The sequence below is a fragment of the Telopea speciosissima genome, chromosome 11 (assembly GCF_018873765.1).
Source record: "Telopea speciosissima isolate NSW1024214 ecotype Mountain lineage chromosome 11, Tspe_v1, whole genome shotgun sequence".
NCBI classification, from domain to species: domain Eukaryota; kingdom Viridiplantae; phylum Streptophyta; class Magnoliopsida; order Proteales; family Proteaceae; genus Telopea; species Telopea speciosissima.
In genome coordinates, this window is record NC_057926.1 from 35,322,147 (window position 1) to 35,345,270 (window position 23,124).

A 23,124-nucleotide genomic window follows, 5' to 3' on the forward strand; every position below is an offset into this window, starting at 1 on the left:
GTTTCCCTCCACCCACTATGAATGGGATCCTATTCACCAGGGCGGGATTGGATATCGGGAGGGTATTTTGGAACATACAAAAACCCTAGAAGGGGTTTGTGAACCGTCATGAGCATTAATAGCATTTTTTTGGAAGGGGTAGGGCTCTGGGGAGGATTGGGATTGTTAGCGAACTTTTGGATTCGTCTGTTTCCAAGGGAAGTGTAGTGAAATCAAATTAAAACTAAAATACAAAATCTTGTGAACATTAACGAACATGATAATGTAACTACTCCATAACATTCACAATCTAGTTGTCAAAGTTTACTACATTTGTTAACTAAAATTCAGTTTTAATAAATAAATAATGACTACATTTGAAAAGGTGGAGCCTTTGGATTGCATATGGATTCATTCGTTTATACCTAACTAGTAATCAGGTTCTATTCATAATACCCCAATTTAGGTATTTAAGTATGAGATATGGGTATTCTTGGATTGAAACTGAATCCCTACGAAATTGACCCTAATGTTCAAATTTTCAATCTTACTTACAAAACGTAGATGAACACAACATTTCTCAAACATGTCAAAATTTTTAGGTTTTTTTTGTGCTACCACACCCACTAGGGAGCCGGGCCATCAGATTAGACGCCCAAGGTGGCTGCCCGAATAGGGGTGGAGAGGGGGACGAGGGGATGGGGGTAGACCCACAAGGGAGGTGTGAAGCACAAGCAAGCCTCCTTGTGTGGGAGGAGGTCTCGAACTTGAGACCGAGACCCTTGGACCTGGAAACTACCTCCAGGACACAACAACAACTGTGCATGCTGTTGTCCATACCAAAATTATGAGCTTGATTATTAAACAAGCTAGTACCAAAAAGAAGTCAATAAATGGGCTAGGCCCTGTCTATCATGTGTCTAACAGTTTTGCCTATTTTCATTCATTGGCTTCTTCAACTTTATAGGTCCCAAGCTTTCGGCTATTCACATGATCATTATTAATAAATTTATCCTTTACAAAAACAAATAAATAAAATGGGTTAGGCACCTAGACTATGGTATGGCCCTCGAGGTGACAAGAGAGCACAATACTTTTATTATTATTATCATTATTATTATTAGTAGTAGTAGTAGAGAGAAAGAAGGCTACCTGGTTGTGTGCGGCATGCAGCCCTTGCAATCAGACACAGGGCCGCATGAAATGACCGCCACACCCTTATGGAAAGGTAGAACGGTCATTTCTTGTTTCCTTATTATTATTATTTGGAGAAAGTGTGGTTGAAGCATTAGAATATGAAGGAAGAAAGTAGAATTTGATATGACTTGGCCACCACAATCCAAGGTCCTTTTCATTGGGGCAAGCAGCACCTTCAATGGTATAACCCTTCAATTATCAAATAAGGGAAAGTATGAGATTTAATGTTCAATCTTTTAATCCATATCTATGGGCTAATTAATGTCAAATTGGATATTAGTGACATCAATTATAGGTAAAATTTGTACTGAAGATTATTGGATATGGATTGAATTTAGATAGAAATCTAATTTTTTTTTAATAGGTAATAACAATTTATTAAAAGAATAAGAAAAAGATTTACAAGCTGAAGGCAACCAACCTAAGGGACAATCCCAGAAGAGGAAGGGGCTCCAATAACCACCCCACATAGGGCTAAGGGAGAAACCAAAGCAGCTAACCAAGGGACAAACCCCTAGGCAGCCAAGGACAAGAGCAAAATGAGATCAAACTAAAATGCTATAACAAGAAAGACAACTCCATTAGCTACATGTCCACAGGAGATGAACACCCCATTTCTCTACAAGGAATAGATTTCTAGGCAACTTGGGGCCCTTTGGGATCAAGACACGACATCGACATAGGAGCGGATGTTTCTCACAATGGTAGGCTTGGTCCACGTCTAGTTCCAAAAGACCCTAAAGTTTCGTTCCATCCATATATGGGTATTAGAGCAGTAGAAGGCCAGATTGGCGATCCCACCAATAGAATCCTCCTTGTAAACTTTCCCTGCACACTGGGCTTCTAAAACAACCTTCCTACATGGTCTCTAGGAAGGGGAATGCAAGGATAAGATATTTCCCTAAATAAAGGAAGCAAAAGGACATTCAAGAAATAGGTGGTATCTACTCTCGAGTTCTGCCCAACAAAAGCAATAGACATGGGAATCTGCAACAAGCATCTCCGAAGCTGGTACAAGGTGGGGAGAGCATCCACTAAACATCTCCAGGTCATGACTGTCTGATGGGGAATGCAATTATTAAACCAAATAGAATCCGCCCATGGCACCTTGGGGTGTTGGCGCCACATGATATCCCAGGACAACCTAGTTGTGAAAATACCATTCTTCCTACCCATCCATAATGGAATCCTGAGAACTCCCTCTTAGTCTCCCAATGCTACTCAACCGATCCCACACTTAGTGGAGGTTCATCAAGGAGGTTGGAGCCGGGCCCAACCCCTCTCCATGCAAGATCGACTGAACCCAAGCAAATCTATCCGACACCACATCGTATTGATCTCCATATCTAAGAATCAGAATGCCATCAGGATGCCAAGGATCTAGCCATAGCTTTGTAGAAAGTCCATCGCCAATGATGTGATGGATAAACAACGCAACACGATCACGATATTTCATAATCTTCCTCCATACCCACGAACAATTTTGAGAGGTCTTCACTGTCTAGATTGTCTCCTTTTTTAGATATCTCTCATGGACCCATTGCACCCATAAAGATTCCTCCTGAGATGCCACCTACCAATTTGCTACTAGCTATATTCATATCTTTTATCTACTTAACTCCAATCCCCTTTCACCTTGGACCTACAAATAGACTCCCAAGAAATGTAGTGGATATTCCTTTCCAAACTCGACCTGGACCACAGAAAATTGGAGAACAACGACTCCGATCTATTGTTAACCCTACTCTATAATATACCTCAAAAGTGTTGATGAATAAATGAGATGCTAAGTTTGATCAAGGAATCCTGTTATTGGATTCATGGGCTTGAGCTGTTGGGCACAATATCAACCTACCCTTAATCCAAACCAACCTTGCATAAACCTGTTTTATTGCTTGCAAAGCCTAAAACTCATGTAATCTCCATTGATTGCTAAGTTTATAATTTAATTAGGGAGAAGGTTTTTTGAGCAAGTGGCATAGAGGAGCACACCACTGAGGTGCAGCAAAACGATATTATACATTGGAGGCCATCAAGGTCATTTCATGTGAGGAAAAGAGAGATACACACAAAGGAGTTGGTGTGCCCTGCCCCAATAGCTTAGCTAGAGAACCTTTTCACATTTAATTATCATCGGAAACGGGGTTCCTATGTACCCTTTGAGAATTACTTTCTGCACACTAACTATAATTGCCACATGGCATTTCATTAGTTCTCATATTTAGTAGGTATGTTATTTACTGAATCATTCTACCAAAAAAAATTTATCTACTTAACCATCCAGACATTTTTTTTTTTGTCAAAAGACTGGTAGATCTTATTACAAGACCTAAATTTCATTAATTTTTTGCTATTTTACTAACTAAAAGATGGAAACAATGGCCAAAAATGAAGATAAAAGAGCATGCATGGCCCAATTTTAGAAATCAGAATTAGATGTCCCTTGTACCTCACTCAAGCTAAAAGGAGGAGGTTTGTCCCTTTCGGGTCTGATTGAACTGAACTACGCAGGACCAACTGCTCGGTTGGGATTCATTCCGGTTGGTGTTCAGTCATAAGCCTTTCTCTTTGGATTTTAACCTGCTTATTTTTTAATCCTCTTTTGAATCGGTGGTGAATCATGTTTGATCTTCATTTTTGCTATTTTTTTCTTCTTTTTTTAGTTAGTAGCTAAATGGTAGAAAATCAATGAAATTGATATATTCTAACAAGATCCCCAAATTTATTAAATAAAAAACTCCAAAAAATCATATAGTTTAAGAAATCTTCATTTATTCTTTCCAATTCAAATTTCTATGATTTCAACAAATTCTGATCCAAATCAAATTGGAATTAGTGAAAGCCGATCCCATGCTTGATTCTATATACATAATTCATAGCCAATTTCGAAGTAAATTGCAAGAATTACCATTAAGTGGAATCAATGGTAAGGTTGTTGATCACGATTTCGAGTCTCATTGGAAACTATACTTTGTTTAAAACCTTCTACAATAAGGTTTTGAAAACAGCTTTTCTGTAAAATGGGGGGGGGGGGGTAAGATTGGATACATTATGATCCTCCCTAGACCCCACAGTAGCAAAAGCTTCTAGCATTTCCCCTAGCCTTTCCAATCCTCTTTCTAAAGGGTTAACCTCTCTCTCTCTCTCTCCACTTCGCACCAATGTTGTTGTCTCTTCACGATCGACCTTCTCACAGATTGACACATGGGCGTAGATAGGAGATAGGAGGAATGATAATACTCTCCTTGACATGTATGTGTCTAAGGTTGCCAGCGCATCTGCATCACACTATTTAGCAGCCTAAGCACCCTATTCTTGATTTTCTCTACTCTTCTAGCTTTGTCGTGGCAGAGCCGCTCTGTCCGAGTGCTCTCTACCATATTTTCTTGTTGAAGAGTTGGGGGCATCAAACAAATACAATAGTAGCATCGGTTCATAAAAAAGTTTCCCCTTTCTCGTCGCTGCAACACCGCCCTTTGTTAGAGAAGTCTCGCCATTGCAACTCGGTGAACAAAAACATATTTAATGATCTCAATGACTTGGCAAGCTATGGAAGACATATTTTGGTTGAGCTCGAGACAATGCAATGCTTGAAGGAACATGTTTTTTTGAACTGAGAATCTGATGTGTAGGTGCCAAAGTATTCTCGCACTCCCCTCATTTTCAAAAGAAATCATTAACTCACTTGCCCATTGAAGACCAAAGATGTGCTTGGGTCCGGGGTGGTAAGCTTGCATTTGTCAGTAATACTCTATGCTGCTTGGTGGTAATGATTTCTTTCGAAGATGAACAAGTGGGTTAATGGGCAAGTGAGTTAATAATGATCAAACTCTGCATTTCAGGAAGGAAGCATAGAGGAGGCAAGAAAGGTCTTTGATATAGGGACAATTTCTTAGATCTACTAGATAAGAACCGAAAATTACTTTTACATCTACCATATTCTATTTTGAAAAGATTTACTCAATCCCCAAAATTTTTTAAATACTCATGCCACACAAGAATAAAAAAAAGTAAACTTCCAAAATTATCCCAAAAATCTGTTTTAAACCACGATGGGAAGGAGGAAAGGGGCACGCAACTTTCTTTACCTGTTATTTGGTTTTGAAACAAAATGTAGAAACCAAAATGAACCGAACCGAGAATAGGAATACATTTTCAAAACCAAAATCGAATCGATTCGGTTCGATTTGGTTTCGGTGTATATTCAATTTTGTATCCAACTTCTTAGTGGATTTAATTTGGTTTCATTTTCGGCTTAGATCCTATTTTAAATGTGTGGGCCAACTTTTTTATATCTTCACCATTAAAAAACCCTTATTTGATAGGATCATATAGTCCACCAAACTTTTCCTAAACACTAGAATGGAAAAGAATTTATCATCCAAATTTGATTAAAATTTTTTGAAAAGAATATAATTTTATATGATTTTTATTCTGTTTGAAAATAGGTAATTTGGTTTAGCTTAACGATTTTGGATATGAAACAGAAACGGATCCAAACTTAAAAAAGATTTCAATTTTAGAAACCAAAATCAAACTGATTTACTTCGATTCGATTCTAAATTGACACCCTTATAGCCTTGTGCTTACTCAGCTTCATCTGAAATGAACAAAATTTCGCTGCTGTAGCCATAGCAGGATTGTTCCTGCTACATGTACGTGGCTGATATTCAGCAAACCACGTTTCCTTTTCATTATTTAATATTAAAATTCAATATAAAACAAACGTAACAGAAACTAAATCTGTTTGTTCAACGTTAATTTAAATTTTATTCCAACTTAGCCCTTTAGTTTGATTTCTCTCGCCTCTTCTTCTTCTTCTCGGTTTTCACTTCTTCTCGGTTCCTACTTCTTCTTTTTTAATTCTTCTCCCTTTACACACAACAACCGTATCTTCGAACCATAGCCATCGCTGGCCCCAATCCCCATTCATCTTCCCCATCTCCCTTCAATGGCCTCCTGGGAATCTTACTATATGGCTCAATTCCTCAACGGCAACGGCGATGGCAACGGCGATCAAAGCTTGAAGCATGGTGAGGAAGTATTTGCAAGCACACTTCACAAGCGACATGTGATCAAGGTTGGAAGCATGATACGCTTCTTAATCAAGAGCTTTGACAAGGAAATTTTTCACATTTTTGGGTCTCCGATTCCTGCTAATACTGGGAAGTGTTGGTTGGTTAGATAAACATATGAGAGAAAATTCAGAAGTAGACAGGAGTAACAAGAAAAAGAGAGAAATGGGGGCTCATGGAAGTCGAGTAATTAATGAGGATTATCCACCCAAAAAGTCAAAGAGGCAGAAAATAGTTGAATAACTTTGAGAACAGAGATCAATGGCATCTAGAAATCACATTGTCACTTGCAATCTATTGCTAATGCAATGAAAGTGGAAGCAGCTTCGATTTTCTTGTTTATGAAGGATGGGAAATAAATAACTAAGCTGAACTATGCAAAGCTAGAACAGATTTATGGATGAGACGATGGAACAATTGCATGCAATGTAGGGTACATAATTATTCTCATTAGATCATTTATTGGGGGTGGGGCTGGGGTGGGGCTGGGGGGGGGGGGGGGTTGTGTTAATTCCTTGCTAATGTTGTTACTAGGAGCATGTAAGTATACACTACGAGGCTGGGGCTGACTAGGTTTATTTGCCATGTGTGAGAGAGAATAGGTTTCAGTAATGTCTTTTGTTTGAGTGCGAACAACAAAGTGCATATATAGTCAGATATTTTACTGATGGCTATATTTATTCTGTATGTCATATCTTCGATTTTAGTATTAAAATATTTTCCCCCTTTCAACCATGGACCTTGCTTTTTTTATTTAAATAAAGAAAAGATTAATTACAACTTATTGAGGAGGGAGAGATGTAGGCTTGACCTCTAATCCACTATATACAAGATATATTTCCACACAAACCTTATAATGAAAAATAAAAAATTTGGTATGAAATCATAATAGAGGCAATCCCAAACTATCATCAAATAGAGAAAGCAGTTTGCTTTCTCAACTCAACTAAACCTGATCCCAACGTAATGGGATCAGCTTCATATTTCTTGTTTTGCCATTTATTTTTATTTTTTTCAAAGCTGTACTTTGTGCCAACCCTACTCTAAATATAGAAAATCCAACAACAGAAGGAAAATAGTGAAGACTAAGAAACTAATGTGGTTGCTCTAAGTTTGCTGCTACCTTCACGATTCTAGTTCCCTAGGATATAAAAAATATGAGTGTAAATGTATGGCACAAGAGTTGCACTCCAATCAAGATATTCTAACAAAAAGAATGAAGCAAATTAACCGCAGGCCTTGGCCTTGGCCTTAGAATTCGTAAACATCCCCATAAGTTCTGATCAGTCTGTGAGTTTGGAGAGAACGAAGATGAAGATAAAGCTATGGAGGAGTGTGCGTGTGAAGTATCTCTTACCCGTGAAGAACAACCACACAGAGATCCCAGTGGAGATTGGAGTGAGGCCCAAAGAAGTGATTTTCGCTCTGTGATAGAAATTTTCTAATTAGCAAGGGAGGTTGGAGACGAATGCAGAAGAAGAACGGAGAAGAAATTTCTCTTGAGGAGCAGTTCCTTATCGAAGGAGGCCCTGAGGTCACGGTTGTTTATATACGGTTGTTGTGTGTAAACGGAGAAGAATTAAAAGAAAAGAAGTAGAAACTGAGAAGAAGAAGAAGAAGAAGAGGCGAGAGAGATAAAGTCTAATTGCATCTCTAATTTTATTAGTATTGTATCCCCAAACTCAAGGGCTAAGTTGGAATAAATTTAAATTAACGTTGAACAAACAGATTTAGTTTCTGTTAAGTTTGTTTTATATTGGATTTTAATATTAAATAATGAAAAGGAAACGTGGTTTGCTGAGTATCAGCCACGTACATGTTGCAGGAACAATCTTGCTATGGCATGTAGCTCTCCCCGGGTCTTGGGAACTGGGGTCCCTGGAGCAGCGAAATTTTGTTCATCTGAAGTGACCTCTTCGTGACAAACATAAAAATTTTATTTTGTTGCAAATGAAAGAGAAAAAAAAAAAAAAAAAAAAAAAACATTAAAAAGTAGTGTGGATAGCTCCTACAAACCCCAATTTTGTGGGCCCAAAACGCTGCTCTTTTGGGCCTTCCATATGCTATCCTCGGTTAGGCGTGGAGGAATGTTAAGGAAGAAAGTACGTGGACACGACATAGGCTCCCTTATGAAGAAGAATTCGATACTTGCCGTCAGATTAGCATTTTCATATCCAACCGTCAAAAGAGGAAGAGTGAAGACCTCTCTCACGTGAGATTTAAGGTCTTTAACAATCGTTATCTTCCACGTGTCTTACTTGTACGGCTTTCCTTCTCCAAACACATTGCCTTCGTTCTTCTATCCTGTAAAAGCACGTGCGGCCTCCAACGATTCACACGTGGCAAATCCTCACTTTTCTCAAGTCTTGCCACCCTCATCCAAACTATTTTTTTTTCCTTTTACGGTTGATGCTTGCTCTGGTCTTCTCTTTCTCTCTCTTCCTTCTCTCTGTACTCCTACACTCATTCTATATCGTTCTTCAATTTTAAATAACGAAATTGTAAACAAAAAAATAAAAATAAAATAAAATAAAAAACAAGTTCAATCGTAGATAATGGATTCCTCGATTTCAGATTCTCAGTAACGATTCATCTTTGATTTGTTCTTTTTCTGTATACAAAGTTTGATTGAAGAAGCTCTGACATGAGTTCTTCAGGCAGGTTTAGGGTTTTAGTTCATCTTTTCTCTGTTGCTTCTTATGCTTCTTGAGTTATCAACTATTAAGATTTTTTTTCTTCGTTCTTTTCAGATTGGAGCTGCACAAGAGAAAGAACTAGTAGAGACAAAGCTCATTAAGAAGACTTCTTTTGATTTAGACTATGTTGATTCTCTTCGCTTCATCTTCTGTTTGTGGATCATTTCCGAGAGCTAGGGTTTTTTGGCCTTCGTTTTCTTCTTCCAAGGATAGTGCAATTTCTTGTTCGTTTCCTTTCCGGTCCATTGCTCGTTTGTGTGTGGTGTCTTCGTCCAAGATTAGAAGTATGGAGGGATTGGTGAAAGATAAAGAATCCAAGGGTGGGAGTGATACGAGTCTGTCCGGAACTGCAGAGGTTCTTGCCTCGGCTTCAGGGGCTGAGAAGAAAGTCAGCCACTCTCGGATATTTAGTGATATTCATAGGAAAGAAGGTTGGTTTCATGTGATGTTTACTTGCTCAGTTCACAATGATAGTTCGTTTGATTTTTGTTTTGCTAATTGTTCTTGATGAGTAATGAATACTGTTTGCAGCGTATCTTAAAATGCAATTACATTTCCCCCCTTTTTTCTCTGTAACTCTGCATTAAGTAATTATTTAGCTACTAAATTCAATATTACTTTTGCTGCTACACTGAGCTCAATTCTGGTAATGTCATGGCTGACTTTATCTGGGATGGAGAATTGCAATCTGATGTGGTGAGTTTTACATTTACAGCATTATATTTTGAAGATGAAAAGAATGTATGGTATATGCATTGGATGTAGATCCACCATTAATGATTTGGGGAATAATTACTAGTGTCTAAGATACAGGCCAACTTTATTAATAAAAGAAAGGAGAATATTCTAGAATAGGGTATATACCTATAGACAATTCTACCCTTGTACCCATATTATAACAACCATTAACAGGCCGTTTGTTTGATGGGGAGGATGGGGTGGGATTTTTCAAGTGCCTCATCAGCAGACAAAACATTTAATGTTGTTCCCACTTCCTTGAGCTTTTGTAAGTTCACCACCCCAGGTTAACCAAACAAGGTTGGGGTGGGATTTTTGAAGTGCCACAGCAGCACTTGCCCACCCCACCAAACTCCCCGTCAAACAAACGGCCCCTAATAGTGTCAAGATTAGAGAACTCAACCTTCTCAACATGAAGGGGGTATGGATTGAGGAAGCTCTGTTGGAGACTTAGAAAATATTGTGCAGAATAGGACTAAGCCTTGAGGATAGAGGAGTGCTTCACGGAGACGTTTGAGCAGTCTACCCTCCTTCCAATTTTGCGGTTGTTTCAACAACCTCCACTCCCCCTGAAAAAAAATGATGCAGACCTTGTTCTCAATCTGTATATTCTGAGATTTGAAGATTGATGAGGCGTGAAACTCAATATTGATTTTTTAAAACCAGATTATCATGTTTTTCATCATTTCAAGTTCTAAAAATTTTGGGTTCATATTAGCCTAATCAACTGGCCTAGTTTGTTGTTGCTTGCCTGTGACATAGCTAGTGTGAACAGCAAAATGGTGCCAGGTCTTGCATTTTTTAAGTTGCACTTGCATTTTAAGTTGCTTGAGGGCTGTGGTCAAATGACAATAGAGAGTAATTGATCACCTAGACTTTAATTTCCATGTATCTTTATCCACTATCATTCTTTATTTTATTTTAATAAGCATAGTCATTCTCTATCCTTAAACTCTTAGAACTAATGGGATTGCCATTTGGGCAGGTGGTAAAAAAATGCATGTTCGTTTTAACATTATGCTCTTCTTGTTTTGTTCATCATGCCTATACTTTGGAAGATACTCTGAAATACTTGCTTCCCTGTCTTAAGTTTGATCTGTGTTGGTAGATCTGCTCTTAGGAATTCAAAAGGAAAAGGAAGCTGGAAAGCTGCCTCCAAATGTTGCTGCCGGGTTGGAAGAACTATATCAGAATTATCGAAATGCGGTCAGTAAAATATCCATGACCACATGCTATATATATATGCTTGTCTATGGGGTTTTAGATAATTTAACCACTATTTCTTGTATCTTCTCTTCAAATCCTCATGGAGTACTGCTGTGCAATTTTGTGTCGTTGGAAATTTTGAATCTAACATCTTGTTGAAATTATATTCTAACAATGTCCATGTTCTTTTTTATTTAATGTTATTTCTAACACTGACCATCTTGTTGAAATTATATTCTTCAATTCTTTTTTGAGTATTTGCTGATCATATTTGCTCTATCAAAATATCTAACTTTCCTTGCTGTCCATTGATAACTTCTCCAACACCAAAAATAAGTTTTTACTATAATGCAATCAGTGAGTACTGAGTACCTTGATTGAATTTTCTTGAGTGGATCTGGGAAAGAAACAATAAGTATAACCAATAACTTATTGGAAAAAAAAAGGGTAAAGTAAAACTAATTTCAAGCTCCTGTTGCAGCACCTTCAGCCATATGGCATGATTGTGCTCGTTACCTCTTTGGTTCTGCTTCTCATTGCTACGAACAGGAATCCCAGGGGAAGTGGTCTGGATTAGTTTGAGTGAGATCATTGGTTCTTTCTTTTCAGTGATTAACATGTACCTCTTTCTGACAAGTTAGTTATGAGTTCTTAGGTTCTTTTTCTTCTTTTTGGGGATTGTTAGAAGGGTAATTTGTAGGCCATGGTTTGGCTTTACAACCTTTAAGTTTATGGGGTTATTTGAAGGAAGCAAAGGTTAGGTGCTGCAGGTTTTCAAAGTGATCTCTGGGGTGACATTTTAGTTGAGAACTCTACCACCACCAAGGTGAGTGATAACATAGATGGTGAACTCAGAAGGACGTCCTGAAGCCTTAGAATTCTTATGGAAATGGTGATACACGTTCTATTTACAAAACTGGGTGCAATATGGAATCTTCTGTCAGGTTTGTTGTTGGTTTTACCTCTGTTGATTGATATGCCCCCTGGTTTTAAAAATTGAAGTAGAAAAACCATAATATGAAAAGATTCAGATAGTTATCAAATTGTTTAGATTAATAGATTCTTAAAGAAGCTTTTAATAATTAAGGAAAATAAATAATAGCAAAAATCTAAAAAACAATAGCATAATATAAAAAAAAAAAAATAAAAAAAAATAAAAAAAAAATAATATATATATATATATATATATATATATATATATATATATATATATTATATTGCAACCTGTTGGTATATGGGAAAATTGCCTAGATCTACTTGATTAGAAAAAGATTTACAAACTTGATAGAAATAAATTATGTTTTACAATCATAAGTTACTATGTTGAAAAGATTTACTAAATTCCCATAAGAGTAATAAAAGCTAAAGGAATAGCCTAAAACACCCTTCGCATCTTCTCTTTTCTTTTTATTATTTTTTTATTCCCATTTTAGCGTTTTACGACCATTTTTATATTTTTTTTATCACCTCCCTCCTCCTCCTCCTCCTCCTCCTCCTTCATCACTAGGGGATGAGGTTGCAGCGGTGACTGTCACCACACTCCCTGTTCCCGCCTTTTAGTTTTTTATTCCCCACACCTGCTACCGCCATCCCTCTTCTTCGTCACTGCCTCCTGTTTGTTCTACGATTTCCCTTCAGCCGCACCTTCACCCCATCCCCTGCAACCAATTATCTGTGGAATATTTCGGACGCTTGATATCTTCCTCAATCTGCTCAAGGGGTTTTCCTATATACCTTGAATATAGATTAATCAACTCATTCTTCAGATTTTTTTTACTTCCTTTCTTGCAAAATCAACATTTATTGCGCGACCTTCAAACCTTGCAATTGGTTGCTTTATCATAATGGTTGTTAGAGGGCAAAACAGAGCATTTTCCTTTGGCTCCAGGAGCTAAAAGCAGTGCTGCTTCTCGGGTGAAAATAGGTGGTTGCACATACCTCATAACATCATAAATGGCAAATGGTGGCAAATGCCTCTGTTCATATCCCAATTTATACCCACCTTTCACCCTCGTTGTCCCAATGGAGTTTATATATAGGTAAATTAGCTTCTCCCCAACTTTCACTTTGTTCTATTACAGCATTGATCCTGTGAAAGAATAGTTTATGATTTGTATATTATATGTAGGTAACCTGAGCAGATTGAGAAGATATCAAGCTCCTGAAATATTTCTGAGAAAATTGACTACAGGGAGGGTGGGGTGAAAGGGGCGGAAGGGAAGGTTGTGGAACTAACTGGAAGGAGGAGCAGGGAAGAGAGAGGGAGGGCGGGAGCAGGGAGTGCGGTGACAGCCGCCGCTGCGACCTCATCCCCTAACGAAGAAGAAGAAGAAGAAGAACGAGGAGGAGAGAGGTAAAATAAAGACATAAAAAAATAGCGAAAAGAGAAAGATGCCAAGGGTATTTTAGGCTATTCATTTAGCTTTTATTACTCTTATAGGGATTTGGTAAATCTATTCAACTTAGTAACTGATCATTGTAAAACATAATTTATTTCTACCAAGTTTGTAAATCTTTTTCTAATCAAGTAGATCTAGGCAATTTTCCCTATATATATATATATATATATATATATATATATATATATATATATATATATATATATATATATATGCGTCTGTGTGTGCGTGTCCTTCCTTGTCACTATGCCTAGTGAAGTATAACACTTCACTATTTACCACATGGCAGTAATGGTATGGAGAAACTGGCGTTGGGCTTTCTCAAAACAATTTATTAGTGTGTTGTCTGAGGCAGACCAAACACATGGATAATTACCGTAGAACTTCCTAATTTCTGCAATCTCTATGATCAATGTTTTGGATTTTTTTGTGTGTGGTTCTGAAGCACGAGTTTTCATGTGAATGATTTGCTAAGAATGATGAGTATAGACAGCCTTGTATATTGGGAATGCCCCCCCCCACACCCCTTCTCTCTCTCTCTCCTTCAACTGAAAGGGTGGGGGGGGGGGAGCTTTCTTGGTATCAATATGTTACTTTGATGTTTTAATTTTAAATTCTGTATTGAGAAAGTTTGATATTTTAGCTTGATGTACTCTTAATTTAGTTTTACATACAGACAGGGAGCTTCTTAATGCTTTATAATCAATACATAATATAGGGCTTCAGATGAAATTAGCAAGGGTGGTTGGAAAAATGTATTGTGGAATTCTTGTATCATCTATGATTTTAAATTACAGAAAACAGTGTCTGTATAGGTTGTTGAGGCCACAAGATATTGCTATGAAGATAAATACAATGGTAATGAAGTATTTTAAGAAAAAAAGTTCTAAATTATAATTGTAGGTGGGAAGATTTGTTGTAAACATCACTTAACCACACACTTCTTCCCCCGGTCATAATTCTTTGGAAGAGCTTCTTGTGAGTTTTTCAATAGGCATTATGGTTACACTTTGTTTGTAATTAGAGTTGCTGGTTAAGGAAGGTTCTTTGTTTACTCCTAGGATATTTGTTTTCCTATTTGGTGGTAACTAGTAATTATATATTTCTTACATTGTATTGGGCTTTTCTAATACTTTTCAGGTCATTCAAAGTGGAAATCCTAGAGCAGATGATATCGTATTGTCCAACATGGCTGTTGCATTTGATCGCATTTTGTTGGACGTAGAGGTATCTTTAACTTATTTCCTGTATAGTTGTTTCTTTTTCTTCTGATTTATATGCGGTTTTCTTATATTCTATAGGAGCAAATATTCATCTTTTATCTACATCTTATGACAAAGCAACATTTTGTTTCAGGAATCATTTACGTTCTCACCTCATCACAAAGCAATACGAGAGCCTTTTGATTACTACATGTTTGGTCAAAAGTATATCCGTCCATTGATTGATTTCAGGTGGGCCAACAATGTTGATGGGTTGATCTCTTTATTTGATCTGGCATGGTTTTAAACTAAGTTTTGTTGGCTTTCAAAACTTTCCTAGTCTATGTTATGACAAATATATCTTATTATCTCTAATGCATAGGCACTCGAAGATCCACATTGGGTGGTTTAGATTAGAGATCTTATTACTTGTAAACAGGGGACATATTGGTCTCTTATTTTTAAGGGGCAAAGTTGTAATTTTTATTTATTTAAATAAAGGGTCGATCTAGCTGATAATGGGTCTTTAGTAGTTAACGTGGAGTTCAGGAATTGTTTTATTTTAAAAATTAGGGCCCACAGTCCATGCATGAACTGCAATTTAGGAATGCTTGTGTAAGTTGGTTTCTATGTTAGAATCCTTATCTTGTCAGTAATGTTAGTATGTTTAGCTTTCCAAGAGTCATAATGTTAGAAATATTAGGCTAGTAAGAGTCTTAGATCTAGAAATTTTAGTTGGAATTTTTTTTCTGATATTAATTTCTAACCCCGAGGGCGGGCCTTGGTGCAACGGTAAAGGCTGCTCCATTATGACCAAGTGGTCATGGGTTCGAGTCTGGAAATGGCCTGTCTGTGAAAACAGGGTTAAGGCTGCGTACATTATGACCCTCCCCAGACCCGCAGTGGCGGGAGCCTTGTGCACTGGGTACTCCCATTTTTATAAATTTCTAACCCCACCTTGGCCCTTATGATTGACTTAATGGATAAGAGTATGCTTTTACTTTTGGTTGCTGGTATAGCTTGCGATAACCTTATTTGGCCTGATTTCTTCTCTCCCAATGGTTAGTTCCTCTCTCTCTCTCTCTCTCCTTTTTTCTTCTTCTGTCCCTCTTTCATATATTTTTCCTTTCTATTTTCTCTCTCTTCAACACCCATCGACAGACTTCTCTCCATAATTGTCTGTGTCACCAGGCGTCCAGGTGCCTTGGTCGCCTTAGATGCCTTGGTCACCTAATTGGTGTCGCCTTGATTTTTGGCCCTCTCCAACGCCTTGGGTCGCCTACACGCTGTGACAACTATGCTTCTCTCCCCTCCACCTTTCCCTATGATGTTTTATATCTCCATCCAATCTGGTCGTTAGACTCATAACTAAACCATCTAATATTAGCTGTTAGATTAGGGTAATAGTTTCTCCCTATTTTCTTCTTGTGGGCCTTTTCCTGCAGATTGGCTTGATCATCCTGCATCAGACTCAAGGATCCTTTGAGCCCCAACTAGATCAGGATTAGAGAGGGCAGTACCAATCTGTAATACTGGTGGATTGGTTGGTCCACTTGCAATTTGCACTCTGATTTGGATTGATATGGCTGAGGAGTGATTCTCTGTACATTATTATTGTCCAGTGGGCATGATTTGCCCCTCTCTAGGCCTTGGTTCCCTTTCCCCTGTTGAAAAATCCATCAGATAATTTTTTGACTCTCTCTTTGACTTTACCTTGCCCTGTTAGGGTGGAGGTGTTTTTTGGGACAATCAGGTGATTTCATCTTTCCTTTCTCAGTTTACCATTGGCCCAGTTGGTTCTATTGGAGTTAAATCATGATGCTTTTAGTTGGTCTCAAGGGTGTGGCCTAGAGGCTACCTGACCTCGTTGGAGAGACCTGATCCTTATTGGACGCCTTATTCCAGTATATGTAGCTGACAAGCTAGCAAAACAAGGATTATGAGGGACTCTCTTTTTGTTGGGGCGAGGCGGCTAGCTTCTGTTTGGCCAAAGTATTGCCGGGCTAGGGTCTTCCTATATTCTTCTTGTCCTCTATCTTTTCCAATTTGTATTTTTTTTTGGGCCCGGGGTGGGGGGGGTTTAATCACTGAAGGACAATATTTTGGGTCTTTATGCTAAAGGACCATGTATTAAGGTCTGCATGAGAGTGAGAGAGAGAGAGAGGGAGGGTCTTTTTGAGTGGGACTTATTCAGTGGCAAATGATACTCTTCTGAAATCACAAGGTGGTTGGTCCTAGGCCCTTGGACAGTTGGACCTAGACAAGGCACTTGTATATGGAAGATTCTAACCTTCTGCAGTGAAACTTTATGTTTTTGATAAGTCTGCTCTGAGATTGGGTTATGTAGTTTAAGGCTGTGATTGGTGTCCCTTCTGATTCTCTTGAGTGGTTCTTCTGAGAAGCACTTATTTAATACTTGGTAATTGATTCTTATAGTAAATAGATGCTTAGAGCAAATGATCTCCCCTCCTCCTCCCCCAAAAAAAAAAAAAGAAGCAAAATGATTCTTAATTTCTTATTGTGAGAAGTGGAATTTGTTTGCTTCAGAAAACCACTCTGAAAAGAGAAAAAGGTCAAAAATCACTGTGGTGGATTTAAATTAATCAAAAATGACAGAATCACTCCAACAAAGTGATGATAAATGCACCCTAAGGATCTGTATGGTAACTTCCAAAAAAATTGATTCTGGGGAGTGGGGGCAGAATTGAAACAGATTATGTATGTGTTGTCTGGTGCGTTTTTTCTGTGATTTTTTGAAACGGACCAGACAACATAATAGATTCTGGCAGGGTTTTGAGAAACACCAAAATCACGTTTCTCACTTCTCAGAATTGGTTCTACGAAATCGCGGTGGAAAAACGTCCAACTTAAGTAGTGCAGGGCACAGGGGTATTGATGAAATTTACCATCAAAACATAACATTGCACTCAAACATGTAACCTAAACCCAATTTTGTTCTTTGCAACTTCGACCGACCTCTGCAACTCTCAAGTTCTCTTGCAAGGGCTCCTGATCATTGTTGCTGTTAGTCTCTCTGGTTTCGCCTGCGCTTCACCATTCGTTACCAGTCCGTCAGGCATCCTCTCATCTCGAGCTCGATTGCTTCGCCCTTCAGTACCAGTTGGCCGGTCTTCTCTCTAAAGTTCGGTTTTGGGCGACCTGCTACTCATTCCAACGAAATAGACCATATAGAGCTTACGATCTCAAGAGGGGATTTTTGGGGTTTCGAGAAATAAAAAGAAGGTGGTTTTTCGTTTTCAATAGGGATTCTGCCAGTTTTGGGCACAGAGAAAGAGAAAAAAAGGAGGAGAGAAAGGGGATTTGCAGGGGTTTTCTTTTCTTCTCCGTGGAAAACTCTAATATTTTGGGTTGTTGGGCCTTGGCTTACCGTTGCCTATCGGCTTTTCTCCGTTGATTCACTACCTCATCGAATCAAGTTGTAGGAGAAGAATCGAAGTTTTCGATTGAAGAATTGCAGAACCTCCGGTTCCTAATTTGTTGCGCTAAACTCAGTCTGTGATCCCTGATTTGTTTCGTTGAAAGGGCCAAACAATCAGTTACATCTTCAATTACATTTTCTCTAACATATGATCTTATAATCTGGAGCTGGGTGGATCAGGGATTAATCGGTCTGAGTTTGAGATGATTGCCCCTTTAGCGTCTCTATGGGTTTAAGCACATCTCAGATGAATTTTCTTGGGGTCAAATGATCAATTGCATCCTCAATGATGTGTTATGATGTTTGATCTCATGATTTTGAACCGTGAATTAGAGATTTAACAGAGTTTTCTGAGTTTTGGATTTCATTGTTCAATCTCAATGTGTGATGGTCCGAATATATGAACAAATGTTTGTCACGAAGGTTCGATTGAAATTTACATTAGAGATGATGTTTGTGCTGCCCGAATCACCTATGGTTCCATGGGAATGCAACGGATTCATGAGATGCTTACCTTAGATGAAATCTCAGTTCGCGCGTTCCTCCCATTGATCATTACTTGCAACTTTAGAACTCATTGGAGGATCTCGTTTTTGGCGAATATGCAAGTTGAGAAGTGGTTTCATTTTTCATTTTGATCCTTTTCTTTCATTTTGGTTCTGTTAAAATGGCAATCCATACATGTTTCTGTTTCTTTGTAATAGCAGAAACAATTTTTTACCAGGTTTACCATACAGCATTTGTTGGTACAGAATTACTCCAAAACTCCAGAAGCAGAAAAAATCGATTCTGACTCAAAACCAATTTTTTGAAACAGAATGGTTGCCATACAGATCCTAAATGTCTATAACCACATTTGTAATTACATTGTTTGGTAAATCAGTAGTTGATTTGAAAAGACGTTGTATATGCCTGAATCTAGATATACTATATATAGCAATTCTCTATATGTGCTCTTCCATTCATAACTTTAGTTTTCTTTGTCTCTTCAGAAGATCTTATATCGGCAACATCTCTGTCTTCTATGACATGGAAGAAAAGCTTAAGCAGGTGTCTGGCTTTATTTGATAACCTTTCTGTTGTTTATTGGATCTTGTGCTTTGAGTTGGTGAAAAACGTCACTTCTATTTTTCCATTTTTGAGCATTACAATTACACATTAACAGTCTAGCTATGCAGCAGGTCATTGTCTTCAGTTTCAAATGTTTTATGTTTCTAGTTTTGTAAGGAATCTTTGTATATTTTCAGCCTTTGCTGACTGTTCTTGGTTTGAATTTTTTGTAACACAATGAATCAATTACATGACAAATACTGGTAGAACGCTTTTATCTTGATTATGATTATCAGTCATAGGCTTTTAGCATTCGCATAGGCATCATTGGCAATATTATAGCTATAAGAGAATGGTTCACTGTTAGGTGGTGAAAAGACATGCCTGCAGATTTTGTAATTCATCACTGTGGTTCCATATCTTTGACTAAAGGTTTTCATTTTTATGCTTATGACAATTTCTGAAAGAATTTTCTGGTTTCCACATATGCTTTGTATGGAGATCAGTCAACTGAATTGCCATTATTTATTAAATGGGCTTTTAGCATTTGCATAGGCCTCATTGGCAATATTATAGCTATAAGAGAATGGTTCACTGTTAGGTGGTGAAAAGACATGCCTGCAGGTTTTGTAATCCATCACTGTGGTTCCAATCTATGGGTTCCATATCTTTGACTAAAGGTTTTCATTTTTATGCTTATGACAATTTCTGAAAGAATATTCTGGTTTCCACATATGCTTTGTATGGAGATCGGTCAACTGAATTGCCATTATTTATTAAATGGATGTAGTTGTTGATGTTACTTAGCAGGCTGTTTTAGCTGGACACCTAAAATGTGGCCTTTCCGATGTTGATACTTAGTTTTTCATGAAAATTTTCAGCTATTCCCATGTGGTATCCAGGTAATATGAAAGGCAATCCTTTTGTAGATGATGCTGGTTCCTTAGAGACAAACAAACAACTGTGGGTACTAGATTAAGGTTTAGGGGCCCTTGGATGGTATTGCTCTGCTAAACCATCTAACTTTGAATTGTGAGACAATGTTCTGTATGTATGAAGGGTGAATAGAATCAGGTGTAAAATTAGGAAAAGAAAGAAAGAAAACTTTGGATAATACATAACCCTTGAATATAAATAACTTGCTGATTCCAGCTCCTGTTAAGGCATGAATGTCCAAACGACCAAAGACCAGAGAATTTGGACCAAACACGAGGGATAAATCCCTAACCAAATGTATCATTAGAAAAATAGGAAAGGCTGGTAAGTAGATTTACCTACGTTGCTCCATCTCAAGTTTGGATCTGTAGAAATAAATAGTTCTTAAGAAAATCAAACTTGCCATAGAACTTTTCTAATTGAAATTTCCTTATAAAAGAAAATGGCATTAGGGGTACAAAAAAATCTCCAGTAATATTTCGGACCAGTGAGGGATATTTTAGGCAAATAAAATTTATAAACGATAAATTTACTGACTTTTTGGCTTTCAAAGTTTGAACACAAACTTTTTCTAACTTTGTCAATTTATAAAGAAGGATTTTCTGATTTTTCAATAATTTCTTTGTGGGGCTAGCCCAACCCTCTAGGGCTGCACCGTTTAGAGCCCGTTTAAAGACCATCTAGAGTTAAACAGGCCCACAGCCCGTTTAAGGACTGATTATAATAGCCCGATACTGACCGAGCCCGACCAGGCCCGTCCCGATTAGCTAAACGGCCGGTCATGGTGCAAGGTTTGAGCTTGTTTAAGCCCGGTTAGGCCCGACCGAGACCGACCGATTGATACCCCTAATGGGTGGTATCATGTCGAATACAGTACTCGTCTGGGCAATTCTACTCAACCTATCTCCATTTAGTAGGTCACAAATGTACTCGTCCCATCTCTTCACAGTGACCTCATCCCTTACTAACACTCTTCCCTCATCATTCTTCATACACCTCATCTGGTCGAAATCTCTACTGTTCTTTTCTCTCCTCTTAGCTATCTTATATATAGTCTTTTCCCCCTCTTTTGTGTTTAGGTTGATATGGGGATCCTCATATTTCTTCGCCCTTGCCATCCCCACAATCTTACTAGTTTCATTTCTAGCATCATAATACCTATTTTTATCCTCTGTTTCCTTAGTCCTTTGCCAAGCATAGTTGTCAAGGCGTCACCTAGGCGGCGCTTAGGCGTCTGGTGGTATTTTATGGGCTAGGCAGTGCTACGCTTTCCATGAGTCATGGATGGTTGTCGCTCTGACCATATAGGCGTCGCCAAGGCGGTCAAAGCAACGCCTTGGTGCGCCATATGGGCTGAGCGACCGCCATCCATGACTCGTGGTTATTTTATTTTTATTTTTTCATGTTCTGTTTTTTTATTCTTTTTGCTTGCTTTTTATTGGTTTGTGTATAAAGAGTCTAATGTACGCTGCTACATGGGATTATTTAGTTTTAAAATGTTAAATACTTAAAAGTTAAAAATCTATCTAAAAGTATAAACGAAAAAGTGAAAACCTAAATTTACTCTAAAGCCTTCGTCTCCTTCAACTCTTCGTCTCCTGTAACTCTTTAGTCTTCATCTCCTCCAGTTCCGGCAAGCGGCAACATCAACTCGAGTCTTCATCTCCTCCCGTTCCGGCAAGCGGCAACAAAGACTCGATTCATCTTCTCTTCGAGTTCCGGTAAGTCTCTAGTCTCTACTCCCCTAATCTTCTTCTTCTTCTACTTCTCTAATCTCTGTAACTCTGTTTCCCTTTTTTGTTTTTTGTTTTTTTATTTATTTATTTTAACGACCGCTGGCTGCTACTGCTTCCCCCAACACAGCATCTCTACTCTTCTGGTTCCACTTCTGCCAACTGAAACGTGACTCTTCTGGCAAGTTAAGCCCCTAGTTCCCGACTCTTCTTCTCTGTTTGAGTGTTTTGCCTGCTGCTTCTCTCTCTCTTTTTTTTTTTTTAACTTTTTATGTTAACGCATGTTACAGGCCCTGCTTCTCTGTTTTTTTATTTTATTTTGATGCCTGCTAGTCTGCTACAGCCTGCTGCTTCTCTCTCTCTCTTTTTTTTTTTTTTTTTTTAATGTTAACTCCATTGTTACAGCCTGCTTCTCTGTTATTTTTTTTTATTTTAACGCCTGCTAGTCTGCTACAGCCTGCTGTTTCTCTCTCTTTGATGCTTCAATTAATCAATTCTGCTTCTTAGTTCGTAGTTCTTACCTCCTTCTTCTTCTTCTCTGTACTCTGTAGTTTGTAGTGGCTTAAATTTAATTTTTAATGATAGCTTTACCGCCTAAGCGCTTAGACAGGCCTCAACCGCCTTGGACCGCTATGCCGCCATGACAACTATGTTGCCAAGTCTTAAAACACATTTTCTTGGTTTTAATAGCTGCTTGGACCTCATCATTCCACCACCAAGTCTCTCTAGGAGCCTGGCGACTACCGTTCGCTTCCCCTAGCACATCTTTGGCAACCCTCTTAATACAAGCCATCATCTCGTGCCACATCACATTGGTGTCTCCTTCGAAGTCCCGCCTTCCTTGTTTGACCATAGTATCAGTAAATGTCCTTAGGTATTCCCCTTTTAGGCCTGATTTGGTATGATTTCTAGTTCAATTTTAGGAGGTGATTTCTATTTCTGAAATTGTTTGGTTTGATTTTTGCACCTTATTTCAGTGAAATAGAAATCAAGTGGAATAGAAATTCTGAAATAGCTGAGGAGCTGTTTCAGAATTTCTATTTCATTTGATTTAGGCATTTAGCACTCTTGCTCTTGAAAGAGCACATGGTTAATCTCAAGGGTAAAATAGTAATTTCATGTAAAAAATAAATCACCACCCTTCTCCTAATGGTCTCACCACCACCACCACCCCACTCCCACCATCGCTGCCGCCACCACCACCACTACTACCCTGTTACCATCACCACTACCTCCACTACTACCCTGCTACCACCACCACCACCACCACTACCCTGCCATCACCACCACTGCCGTTGCCACTGCCACCGCCACCTCCACGCCGCCACCACCGCCACTACTTCCACGTTACCACTACCCTACCACCATCGTCATCATCACCACCACTACCACCACCACCACCGCCACTACCCCACTGCCACCACCACCATCTTTCCCAAAGAAATATAGAGAATCTATTCTCAGAATTTGAACT

At 38.4% G+C, this 23,124-nt stretch overlaps 1 protein-coding gene across 4 annotated transcripts in view; it reads left to right on the forward strand.

The window, feature by feature from the left end:
* The first annotated feature begins 8,797 nt into the window (after positions 1-8,797).
* Positions 8,798-23,124, forward strand: part of LOC122646117 (glycerol-3-phosphate acyltransferase ATS12, chloroplastic) — a 50,916-nt gene continuing 36,589 nt past the window's right edge. For all 4 annotated transcript variants that reach the window (XM_043839604.1, XM_043839603.1, XM_043839605.1 and 1 more), the window contains exons 1-6: positions 8,798-8,908; positions 9,002-9,378; positions 10,794-10,891; positions 14,431-14,517; positions 14,647-14,744; positions 18,924-18,981. In XM_043839604.1, the coding sequence (XP_043695539.1) occupies positions 9,072-9,378; positions 10,794-10,891; positions 14,431-14,517; positions 14,647-14,744; positions 18,924-18,981 (648 nt within the window). In that variant the 5' untranslated portion in view covers positions 8,798-8,908; positions 9,002-9,071. The remainder of the gene's footprint in view (positions 8,909-9,001; positions 9,379-10,793; positions 10,892-14,430; positions 14,518-14,646; positions 14,745-18,923; positions 18,982-23,124) is intronic.